This window comes from Rhinopithecus bieti, unplaced genomic scaffold (genome assembly GCF_001698545.2).
Source record: "Rhinopithecus bieti isolate Rb0 unplaced genomic scaffold, ASM169854v2 scaffold_17826, whole genome shotgun sequence".
Lineage (NCBI taxonomy): Eukaryota > Metazoa > Chordata > Mammalia > Primates > Cercopithecidae > Rhinopithecus > Rhinopithecus bieti.
This window is the reverse complement of record NW_016809016.1, coordinates 790,211-802,862: the sequence shown is the minus strand read 5'-3', so window position 1 is coordinate 802,862 and position 12,652 is coordinate 790,211. Positions and strand designations below refer to the sequence as shown.

The 12,652-nt window shown below is 47.5% G+C and overlaps 1 protein-coding gene across 3 annotated transcripts in view; it reads left to right on the top strand.

The window, feature by feature from the left end:
- The window catches only part of BCO1 (beta-carotene oxygenase 1), a 53,116-nt gene that overhangs the window by 14,470 nt on the left and 25,994 nt on the right, over nt 1–12,652 (top strand). For 2 of the 3 annotated variants that reach the window (XM_017888226.1, XM_017888225.1), the window contains exons 3-4: nt 7,742–7,871; nt 10,162–10,309. In XM_017888226.1, coding sequence (XP_017743715.1) covers nt 7,742–7,871; nt 10,162–10,309 — 278 coding nt within the window. The remainder of the gene's footprint in view (nt 1–7,741; nt 7,872–10,161; nt 10,310–12,652) is intronic. The other variant, XM_017888227.1, reaches the window with a different exon arrangement.

Here is a 12,652-nt window from a genome sequence, read left to right as displayed (position 1 = left end):
TTCTCTTTCCTTCCTTCCTTCCCTCCCTCCTTCCTTCCTTCTTTCTTTCTATTTTTTTTGAGATGAAATCTCACTCTGTCACCCAGGCTGGATTGCAGTGGTGTGATCTCAGCTCACTGCATCCTCTACCTCCCAGGCTCAGTTCTCCTGCCTCAGCCTCCCAAGTGGCTGGGATTGCAGACACTCGCCACCATGCCTAGCTAATTTTTATATTTTCAGTAGAGACGGGGTTTCACCATGTTGGTCAGTCTGGTCTTGAACTCCTGACCTTAGGTGATTCACCTGCCTCGGCCTCCCAAAGTGCTGGGGTTATAGCATGAGCCACAGCACCCAGTCAATATTTCAAGTGAACAGAATTCAACATTTTGGGTCAAGCACCTTAGCCAATGCCTTGTGGGTGGTGACTCCCAGCAAGAGTAACCAGTGAAAGGCAGGCTGGCTCAAAGGGGAGATCAGGGTGGCCTTAAGTGGGCCTCTGTCTCCGTGCAGCATGTAGCTGAGGACCAGTGAGTATGTGTGGCCTTGCTCACCCGCAGGTGAGTCCGCCTGCCACCCGGATTTTCTTGGACAATGCAGTTTCAACAGCCTTTGTTTACCAAGTGCATGCTGTGAGTCAATGCGCAGAACACCTTACATCACCTCATCTCATTTAAAACTGCCCACCTCACCACTTGAGGTCAGGAGTTCAAGACCCTCCTGCCCAACATGGTGGAACTCCCTCTCTACTAAACATACAAATATTAGGCAGGCATGGTAGCAGGCACCTGTAATCCCAGCTACTCAGGATACTGAGGCAGGAGAATTGCTTGAACCCAGGAGGTAGAGGTTGCAGTGAGCCAAGATCGCACTACTGCACTCTAGCCTGGGTGACGGATCAAGATGTCGTCTCAAAAATAAAAAATAAAAATGAAAAACTGCCCACCTAGAAGGGGAGGACTACATGATTCCCAACTTCCAGTCAAGGGGACTGTGGCTCAATGAGATTAACAGACCTGTCCAAGGTCACCCAACCTGGATGAGATGAAATGTAGAGCCAAAGCCTTGATCACTCTGTCTACTGCATCTCAATACTCTACACAGCTTTTCTTGAGCACCTACCCTGTGCACAGTGCTTTGCAAGCCTCAAATGTCACATGACTCTGCAAGGAATGTGTCACAATCCTCATGTCACAGTGCAGGGAACAGATTCTTGACTCTGACTAAGGTCAAGTGCATGGTTGGTACATGATGAAGCCAGGATTCATATCCATGTGGAGATTGAGCCTCCTCAGCAGCAGGAATCCTGGCCGTTCTGCTCATTGTTATATTTTCACTCTTGGCCCATCAGGGTACTTAATAAGTGATGGCTGAAAGCATGAACTCAGGGTCTGGTCAGCCGCAAAGCTCAAGCTCCTAACTGTTCCTCCATATTTCTTTCTGCTGCCCAGGAATAAATCTCCCCCTACAGAAATATCTCAGTGAGGCTGGGCACGGTGCCTTACACTTGTAATCCCAGCACTTCGGGATGCCAAGGCGGGAGGATCACTTGAGTCCAGGAGTTCAAGACCAGCCTGGGCAATATAGCAAGATCCCATCTCTACAAAAAACAAAAAATTAGCCAGGCATGGAAGCACATGCCTGCAGTCCCAGTTACCTGGGAAACTGAGGTGGAAGGCTCACTCGAGCCTGGGAGATTGAGGCTACAGTTATCTGTAATTGCACCACTGCACTTAGCCTGGTGACAGAGCAAGACCCTGTCTCACAAAGAAAGAAGAAAGAAATATCTCAGTAACAATTATTCACACAGTAACCACCCCTGGAAAGATGTCTGCGTAAAGGGTAGATGATTATCTGTCTCTTAGGAACACAAATAACCTCCTGAAGACTGGAGGAGGAACTAGCAGGTCTTTCATGATGTCCCTCAATTTATTTTATTGTATTTTTTTTCCTTCTTTGAGATGGAGTCTCCCTCTGTCACCCCGGCAGTAGTGCAGTGGTGCAATCTTGGCTCACTACAACCACTGCCTCCAGGGTTCAAGCAATTTTCCTGTCTCAGCCTCCCAAGTAGCTGGGACTACAGGTGTGTGCCACCCCGTCCAGCTAATTTTTTCTTTTTTTTTTGTATTTTTAGTAGAGACAGGGTTTTGCTATGTTGACCAGGCTGGTCTTGAACCCCTGACCTCAGGTAATCCGCCCGTCTTGGCCTCCCAAAGTGCTGGGATTACAGGCATGGGCCACCACACCCAGCATTTTTTTTTTAATAGATGAGGGCTTCCTACATTGCCCAGGCTGGTCTCAAACACCTAGCCTCACCTTCTTATGTGCCAGGACAACAGGCCTGAGCCACCATGCCTCCCCTCAACTTTCTTATAATTAGTGTTACTATTATTGTCATTGTGTCCATCCAAGTGCACAGGTGGGAGTCATTGCCACTGGAATGTACATTCAAATCCTTTGGCGCCGGGCGCGGTGGCTCAAGCCTGTAATCCCAGCACTTTGGGAGGCCGAGACGGGCGGATCACGAGGTCAGGAGATCGAGACCATCCTGGCTAACATGGTGAAACCCCGTCTCTACTAAAATACAAAACTAGCCGGGCGAGGTGGAGGGCGCCTGTAGTCCCAGCTACTCGGGAGGCTGAGGCAGGAGAATGGCGTAAACCCGGGAGGCGGAGCTTGCAGTGAGCTGAGATCCGGACACTGCACTCCAGTCCGGGCGACAGAGCGAGACTCCGCCTCAAAAAAAAAAAAAAAATCCTTTGGCAATGGACATGGAAACACAACCCCTAGAACAAAACAAATTGAAACTCTTTAAAGCCAAGATAGCAGTTACCCTGCAGAGGGAAGAGGTTAGTGACCAGGTGGATATACGAGGCTAGCACTCAGGGGCCTGCTGTGGTCCTGTTTCTTTTCTTGAGGCAGGGTCTTGCCCTGTTGCCCAGGCTGAAGTACAGTGGTGCAATCTTGGCTTACTGTAGCCTTGACCTCCCAGGCTAAGTGATCCTCCCGCCCCAGCCTCCTGAGCAGCTGGGACTACCACGCCCCGCTGATTTTTGTATTGTTTGTAGAGATAGGGTCTCGCCATGCTGCCCAAGTTAGTCTTGAACTCCTGGGCTCAAGTGATCCTCCCCCCGGGCCTCTCAGACTGCTGGGATTACAGGCATGAGCCACTGCACCTGGCCCTGGGTCCTGTTTCTTGATCAGGATGTAGTTTGGGTGGGTAGGTCCCTTTTGTGAAACAGCAGCAGGCTGGACCTCATCAAGCTGCACATTTCTGTAGGAGTGATTTCAACTGCAAGGTGCCGACAGAATAGTCAAACTGATTGTTCTTGCTGTGTTAGGATCTTGGTTAAGAGAGCCAGCTTTAGACGCTCATTTCTGGCCTTCGAATCCAGATTACCATTCGCTAGCTGTGTGGCTTAAGACAAGCTGCTTAACCTCTCTGTGCCTCAATTTTATTAGCTGGGAAATGAGTCTGCAGGGCTGTGAGTACCCAAGCCCTTTGTACTTCATTTGGTTAAAAAGTTGGAACCTGTAAGCACTGTTTAGATCTTGCTTTATTTTGCTGCTAATTAACAAATGACTTTATGTTATTTATTTATTTAATTTTATTTTTATTTTTTATTTTTTGAGATGGAATCTCACTGTCGCCCAGGCTGGAGTGCAGTGGCGTGATCTCAGCTCACTGCAACCTCTGCCTCCTGGGTTTGAGCGATTCTCCTGCCTCAGCCTCCCAAGTAGCTTGTAGCTGGGACTACAGGTGCCCGCCACCATGCCCGGCTAATTTTTGTATTTTTAGTAGAGACAGGGTTTCACCATATGGGCCAGGCTGGTCGCGAACTCCTGACCTTGTGATCTGCCTGCCTCAGACTCCCAGAGTGCTGGGATTACAGGATTTATTAAATAAATAAGTAAAGGCTGAACCACCATGCCTTTATTTATTTATTTATTTATCTTTGAGACTGAGTCTCACCCTGTTGCCCAGGCTGGAGTTCAGTGGCATGATCTTGGCTCACTGCAAACTCCGTCTCCCAGGTTCAAGCCATTGTCCTGCCTCAGCCTCCTGAGTAGCTGGGACCACAGGTGTCCACTGCCCTAGCTAATTTTTTTTGTATTTTCAGCAGAGATGGAGTTTCCCCATGTTGGCCAGGCTGGTCTTGAACTCCTGACTTCAAGTGATCCACCTGTCTCTACCTCCCAAATTGCTAGGATTACAGGCATGAGGCACTGCGAATGGTCGATTTTTTTTTTTTTTCCCAGCAAATGCATTTCTAGTTGGAGTATTCTACTTGCTTCCAGTGTTGAGTATGAAACCGGATAACACACATAAAGTGCCCAGCAGTGTTTAGCATACCGGTGTTCGACCAATGGTGGCTCTTAGTACTAGTTTCCTTTTCCTAAAATATCAAAAGGCACTGGGCGAGAATTTCTTGGAAACATGTTGTTTCCTCTAAACCCATCCTGTGGCAGTCAATATATGATGCACATTTCTGAGGTCAACTTTTTGCTTATTGGAATGCAATGTCACTATGTCCCAGGCTTGGCTTTTCCGTGTGTTATAATTGTACCAACATTGGAAGCACATATTATACCACGAGAAAGAAATGTGTTCTGTAAAAGGAAAAAAATCATAATGTCATTTGCTAATTAACAGCAAAAGACAATAAAACACTGCCTCCTTTGGACCCCACCCTGAGGTTTCAAATTGCCCACCAAAAAAGTTCTCAGGGCTGGTGCGGTGGTTCATGCCTGTAATCCCAGCACTTTGGGAGGCCGAGGCGGGCAGTTCACCTGAGCTCAGGAGTTCGAGACCAGCCCGGCCAACAGGGTGAAACCCCCGTCTCTACTAAAAATATAAAAATTAGTTGGGCATGGTGGCACGTGCCTGTAGTCCCAGCTACTCGGGAGGCTGAGGCAGCAGAATCGCTCGAACCTGAGAGGTGGAGGTTACAGTGAGCCAAGATCGTACCACTGTACTCCAGCCTGGGCAACAGAGTGACTCATCTCAAAAAAGAAAAAAAGAACAAGTTATCAGGCCTGCAAACCCAGTAGGACCCCCCAACCCATTTCCCAATTTCATTTCACTCCTGTCCTCCAAATCCCTCTCTAATGTTACAGCCCAGCTGGACTCAGTGCCTGCAAGAAGGAATCTGCATTTTCCCAACTCTGGGCCTTTGCTTACGGACCTCTTAGTGGGTGAACGGGACAGCTCTGCCCTCTCTCCCCAGCATATTGCAGTCAAATTCTACGCATCCTTTAAGAGCTATTTCATGCACCACCTCCTCCCTGAAACTTCTCCTGACTTATTCCCAGCTGGGAAGGACCTCGTCTCACCCCTGCCCCAGGAGGAATCCATGGATGGGGGTTTGTTGTTGTTGTTGTTTTGAGATGGGGTTTCTCTGTGTCATCCAGGCTGTAGTGCAGTGGTGCGATCTCTGCTCACTGCAGCCGCTGCCTCTTGGGTTCAGGCAATTCTCCCACCTCAGCCTCCTGAGTAGCTGGGATTACAAGGGTGTGCCACCATGCCAGCTAATTTTTGCATTTATAGTAGAGATAGGGTTTCACCATGTTGGCCAGGCTGGTCTCAAGCCCCTGACCTCAAGTGATCCACCTGCCTCGGCCTCCTACAGTGGTGGGATTACAGGCGTGAGCCACCGCACCCGGCCTAGATGTGTTATTTTACATAGCAAAAGAAACTTTGCAGGCCAGGCAAATGCCTGTAATCCCAGCACTTTGGGAGGCCAAGGCAGGTGGGTCACCTGAGGTCAGGAGTTCGAGACCAGCCTGACCAACATGGCAAAACCCTGTCTCTACTAAAAATATTTTTTGAATTAGCTAGGCATTGTGGCACATGCCTATAACACCAGCAAATCGGGGAGGCTGAGGCAGGAGAATCAGTTGAATCAGAGAGGCTGAGCTTGCAGTGAGCCGAGATTCCACCATTGCACTCCAGCCTGGGTAACAAAGTGAGACTCCATCTCAAAAAAAAAAGAGAGAGAGAGAGATACTTTGCAGATGTGATTAGGTGAAGCATCTTGAGATGGGGGAGGTGATCTGACATTAGGGATGGACCCAGTGTAATCCCAAGAGAGAAGCAGGAGGGTCAGCCTCAGAGGAGATGTGATACTGGGACAGGGGACAGGGGTCACAGTGATGCAGCCATGAGCCAGGGAAGGCAGCAGCTTCTCAAAGCTAGAAAAAGCGTGGAACAGACCTCTCCTGGAGCCTCCAGAAGGAACTAGCCCTGTGGACATCTTGATTTTAGCTCTGTAATTCTCATTTCAGACTTTCTTCCAAACTCTGAGATAACGAATATGTGTTGTCTAAAGCCACCAAGTGAGGGGTAAGTCATTACGGTAGCAACAGAAAACTAACACAGGTCTAGAACCATCTGGTATATTTTCAGATTGGTCTCAATGGACTGGTCAAGAGATTTATGCCATGAGTTAGACTCTCGGAAGAATCTGGATGAATTACACAGTGAACACAGGTCTGACCCTCTACTGGTATGCAGGATTGGGCATTAGGTCACCTCCTGGTTGCCCTCACTATCAAACGTTACTCCAGACAGACTGAAGTGATAAACTAGGCTTCTGGAGGCAGGGCTCCCAGGACTGAACGGGGCCTTGGGGAAACCCACCCCACATACGCAGCCTTCTAGATTAGTCCTCCAGCTCTGCCCCTTCCCTGGAGGGACACAAACAGGGTGGAAGGGATGAATGATTCCTGGTCAGCACTCTCTGACGGGTGACCCTGGGCAAGGCGATAGAATGTTTCCGAGCCTCAGTTCTCTCCTATGGAAAATGGAACTAAGAACAGGCATATTTTGCATTAGCACATTTTGCATTGCTATAAAGGAATACCTGAGACTGGGTAATTTATAAAGGAAAGAGGTTTATTTGGCTCGCAGTTCTGCAGGTTGTACAGGAAGCAAGGCACCAGCCTCTGTTTGGCTTCCGGCAAGGGTCTCAAGAAGCTTTGGTTCATGGTGGAAGGCAAAGGGGGAGCAGGCAAGTCACATGGTGAAAGAGAAAGAGAGAGGAGGGAGGGATCTTTTAAACAACCAGATCTTCCATGAACTAATAGAGTGAGAACTCACTCATCACCACGACAACACTAAGCCATTCATGAGGGACCCACCCCATCACCCAAACACCTCCTCCTAGGCCCACCTCCAACATCAGAGGCTTCAACATGAGATTTGGAAGGAACAAAACATCGAAACCGTAACATTTACCTATCTGGCCATACTGTTCTGAGTCAGGAGTGAGAAAATGTGTGTCTAAAATTATATTCCAGGCCGGGCACGGTGGCTCATGCTTGTAATCTCAGCACTTTGGGAGGCTGAGGTGGGCGGATCACCTGAGGTCACGAGTTCGAGACTAACCTGGCCAACATGGTGAAACCCCCATCTCTACTAAAAATACAAACATTTACTGGGTGTGGTGGCACGTGCCTGTAATCCCAACTACTTGGGAGGCTGAGTCAGGAGAATCACTTGAACCCGGGAGGTGGAGGTTGCAGTGTGCCGAGATTGCACTATTGTACTCCAGCCTGGACGACAAGAGCAAAACTCAAATAATAATAATAATAATTAAATTTTAAAAATTATATTTCAAATGCTAATTGTATCAGCCCTGTGTACTAAGTGAGCTTGTCCTGGTGAAATAACCACCTCCTTCCCCCAATAAAACCCCTAACTGACATTGATTTCAAAGCCCTGTAAAGCTGTCAGCCTGAGAATATTCTGGTTCTTCTCTTGCAGGTGAAATCTATTACAGGAGCAAATACCTGAGAAGCGATACCTACAATGCCAATATTGAGGCAAACAGGATTGTGGTGTCTGAATTTGGAACAATGGCCTATCCGGACCCCTGCAAAAACATATTTTCCAAGTAACTGCCTGTTTTAAATCTGAGCAAATTTCATGCCTTTTGCTCTCCTTGATGGCTGAAATAACCAGCATTTCCTCCTCTAACAATTCTCGTTAGGGTGCATGAAAACTCCACATGACTGCCCTTTAACCAGAGGTGCTACACAGTTGTTGATCACTGACTGCCAGAGAGGCTAAGAGCATTTGACAGATTATTAGAAGCCCTCCCACATGGCTGGTGGGAAAGGAATTTGTAATCATCTGTCAATTACAAAGGCACATTCCCTTCAGCCTAGAGATCTATTGCTTGCATACAAAATGACACATGCAGCAGGTATTTGTCATTTATGGCTGCATCATTTGTTATAACAAGTAGCTGAAAACAACCCAAATGTTCATTAAAAGAGGAGTGGTTAAATCCATAACAGTAAAACTGTACAAGAAAATGCCATGTAGAAGTAAAAAGGAATGGGAATGTTCTCTTTGTGCTCTGCAGAAACATTTCTGAGATAGACTAAGTGAAAAAAAAAAAAAAAGGAAGGTGTAGAAAGAGCCTGTTATAAGATGTACTTTGTGTGAAAAAGCAGGAAGAAAGCTAGATTAAATTTTGCTTGTACATGCATAAAGAAACTACAAAAGGATGCGTAGGGGACGTGGGGCAGATGGGTGATGAGGAGAGGGAGAGATTTTTTGCTGTATATATTTTATTTCATTTCATTTTATTCATTTATTTATTTATTTAAGACGGAGTTTCACTCTTGTTGTCCAAGCTGGAGTGCAATGGTGCAATCTCAGTTCACCATCACCTCCGCCCCCCCAGGTTCAAGCGATTCTCCTGCCTCAGCCTTCCAAATAGCTGGGATTATAGGCACCCACCACCACGCCCAGCTAATTTTTATATTTTCAGTAGAGATGGGGTTTCACCATGTTGATCAGGCTGCTCTTGAACTCCTGGTCTTAGGTGATCCACCCACCTTGGCCTCCCAAAGTGCTGGGATTACAGGCATGAGCCACTGTACCTGGCCACTGCATACATTTTAAATAATCTGGGTTAGGATCCGTAAGAATGTGTTACATATTTGGCCAGGCGTGGTGTGGCTCAAGCCTGTAATCCCAGCACTTTGGGAGGCCGAGACGGGCGGATCACGAGGTCAGGAGATCGAGACCATCCTGGCTAACATTGTGAAACCCCGTCTCTGCTAAAAAATACAAAAAAAAAAAAACTAGCCGGGCGAGGTGGCGGGCGCCTGTAGTCCCAGCTATTTGGGAGGCTGAGGCAGGAGAATGGCGTAAACCCGGGAGGCGGAGCTTGCAGTGAGCTGAGATCCAGCCACTGTACTCCAGCCCGAGCGAATCTGGCCTGCCATCAGTATCTTCTTTCTGAAACTCTCTAGACATAGAAGAGTTACGAAAGCGTTGAAGGGTAGACTGGCCCAGAGATGGAAGATTGCTTCTGCTTTTTAGAGAACTGAAGCCATCTCTCCCATTCCAGTATCCAGCTCTAGGGCTGGCTCAGAGCAAGCACTGAATTCACATTTGCAAATAGGAGGTGTGGGGCAGGAGTCAGTGGGAAAGGAGGAGGAAGGAGCAAACGAATTTCAAACAACCATACTTACCTGGTAGGGGAGATACCACAATCACTAATTTAAAACCAGGACCTGGAGGTCCTAGAACCAATCCTCCTTGTTGTTCCAGTATTTGCCAGTAGGAGGAGCACTCCCCAGTAAACCGATCCAGGATTTGCCAATTTCACCACCAATAAACCCCTCTGGTTTTTCTTTCTTCTTGCTTTGAGTGTACCTTCTGAGCAAATGAGCTATGTGTTCTTAACTCATAATTAGTTTGTTTTCCTTTTTAAATTAAAAACTAATTTCCTGGATAAATTCGAGATAACCAGGGTGGACTCACGTTCCTGGCAAAGCCAATATCAGCTGCCTTGTTAGGCTTTGGGAGCCGTTATGGGTTCATGTATGATTTCCGTAGAGCTTCTTGACATACTTTGGAACAGTATGTCTTGCTGGCTCTGATATCGGAGACCTTTGGGATTCAGGGAGCCCAAGAGGGATCAGCGGGTGACCATGGCATTCTGGCTGACTCACTTCTTAGCTGACTCAACCTGGGGGTATCTTTGGGGAACTTGATATCTGAGTTCTTAGGATTCCTCAGGTGACCCATTGGAACCCAGTTGCTTTCTCTTTCTTAGTTGAAGTAAAGCATTTTTACGTTTTAGGAAAACTAAAGCCATCAAGGACAGACTTCTCTGGCTGGGTGGACACAGCCACTGACTCTGTTTGATTTGCTTTTCTCCCCAGAGCTTTCACCTACTTGTCTCACACCATCCCCGATTTCACAGACAACTGCCTGATCAACATCATGAAGTGCGGAGAAGACTTCTATGCGACCTCAGAGACCAATTACATCAGGAAAATCAACCCACAGACTCTGGAAACCCTGGAGAAGGTATCAACACATAAGTAACCCAGCATCACTTCCTGAGTCAAGAAAGGGAGGGTCGGGGACTGCCGGGGTGAGGTTGCTCAGCCTGCAAGGAGCTCACCAGACGGGTCCCTCCTCTAACACCGTTGGATCCCATGCCCTAGTGCCACACTTAGTGCTAGATGCTAGGCAGGGACTGTGTTGTTTTTATCTTTGTGTCTGTTTCAGTTCCCTGGGGCTGCTGTAACCAAGTCCTACAAAAAAGTTTGCTTTAAACAACAGAGATTGGCCGGGCGTGGTGACCTACGCCTGTAATCCCAGTACTTTGGGAGGCCAAAATGGGCGGATCACCTGAGGTCAGGAGTTCAAGACCAGCCTGGCCAACATGGTGAAACTCCATCTCTACCAAAAATACAAAAATTAGCCAGGCATGGTGGCATGTGCCTGCAATCCCAGCTACTCTGAGGCTGAGGCAGGAGAATCGCTTGAACTCGGGAGGCAGAGGTTGCAGTGAGCCCAGATTGCACCACTGCACTCCAGCCTGCATGACAGAGTGAGATGTCCCAAAACAAAAACAAAAGCAAACAAACAACAACAACCAAAAAAAAAAACAGAAATTTGCTGTGCCACAATTCTGAAGGCTACAAGTCTGAAACCAAGATGTCAGCAGGGCCATGCTCTCTCTGAAGGCTGTAGAGGAGGATTCTCCCTGGCCCCTTCCTGGTTTCTCGTGGTTGCCAGCAACCCCTGGTGTTCCTCAGCTTGTAGATGCATCCCTCCAGCCTCTGCCTCAGTCTTCACACTGCCTCTCCTTACAGGTCTATGTGTCCAAATGTTCTGCCTTTTCTTTTTTTTTTTTTTTTTTTTGGTGGGGGGACAGTGTCTCACTCTGTCGCCCAGGCTGGAGTGCAATGGCGTGATCTCAGCTCACTGCAACCTCCTTCTCCCAGGTTCAAGTGATTCTCCTGCCTCAGCCTCCTGAGTAGCTGGGACTACAGGCACCCACCACCACAGTCAGCTAATTTTTTGGATTTTTGGTAGACACGGGGTTTCACCGTGTTAGCCAGGATAGTCTTGATCTCCTTACCTCATGATCAGCCCGCCTTGGCCTCCCAAAGTGCTGGGATTACAGGTGTGAGCCACCGTGCCCAACCATGTTCTGCCTTTTACAGAGACGCAAGTCATTGCTTTAGGGCCTACCCCACTGCAGTATGACCTCATCTTAACTTAATGACATCTATAAAGACCTTATTTCCAAGTAAGGTCACATTCGCAGATACCTGGGGTGAGGACTTCAAGCTGTCTTTTTGCAAGACACAATTCAACCCATAACTGTGTTCATAATTCTTGGTACTGAGGGAGTTCAGTGAGAATTTGAATGAACGACTCTGTTGAAACACCTGCGATTCTCAGCGAAATCCTACCTTCTATTGACCTGAAGAGGGAGGCATTAGGCAAAAAGCTAGGGCACAAAATAAGTGCCCAAGCACATACGTTTCCTGGGAAGAATCAAGTCAACATTTCGGTGAAAATCAATAGACCCACTTTCAATTTTCTCCAACTGGCTGTTCAAAAGTCCGATGTCTCCGCAATACGTTTTAACGATCTGTTAAAGAGATGAAGCTTTTCTTAGCTGTGAAATTATGTCCAGCTGCTTTTAAGCTAGATGGCATCACTCCAACTGATGACACTTTCCACAAGGCTACAGAGAGGAAATGCTGGAAGAGAATGGAGTTATCTGACTCTGGGCTGGAGGTTGTGTTTTTCTAGGGAAGGAAGGGCAGACGGTTGGTCTGCAGCCATTCCATCATTCTGCAGCTGTGGATTGCAGAGTGAGGGTGATTATTCAGCTCGTTCATCGAGCTTCACTTTGACCAAGTGTTTTTGTAACCTTTCCATTCCCAGAAGAATCCTCTAAGAGAGGCCTAGAGATTTATGCTTCTATGCAATGCAAAACGGCAGAATTTAAGCCAGAATGTCAGAGCTGTGGCCAAGATTAGCTCGAAGGCTACCTCTCTGCCCAGGTCATTGCTCAGATCTTTCTGCAGTGAGGAATCTTGTTTCCATGTTGAGGATTCCAGCAAGGTCAAGCAGCAGGATTGGAATGATAGCCCCAGAAGCATACCAGCTCCCTAACTCCCCTGCAACCTGTTAGCTGTCTGAGCCCCTCAAATCCCCATGTGAAGTCGTATCAGGTCACGAGAGTGAAAGTCTTTAAAAGCAAATTCTGTATCGTTTTCAGATGTGCAAAAATATCCCTCATCTCTCTGAAGCTAGAATCAGTCACGTTTTCACAGGATTTCAACCTTTCTCCTTTGAAAAACCAGTTGGTGTCATATCTTGCAGATTGATTATCATAAATACTTA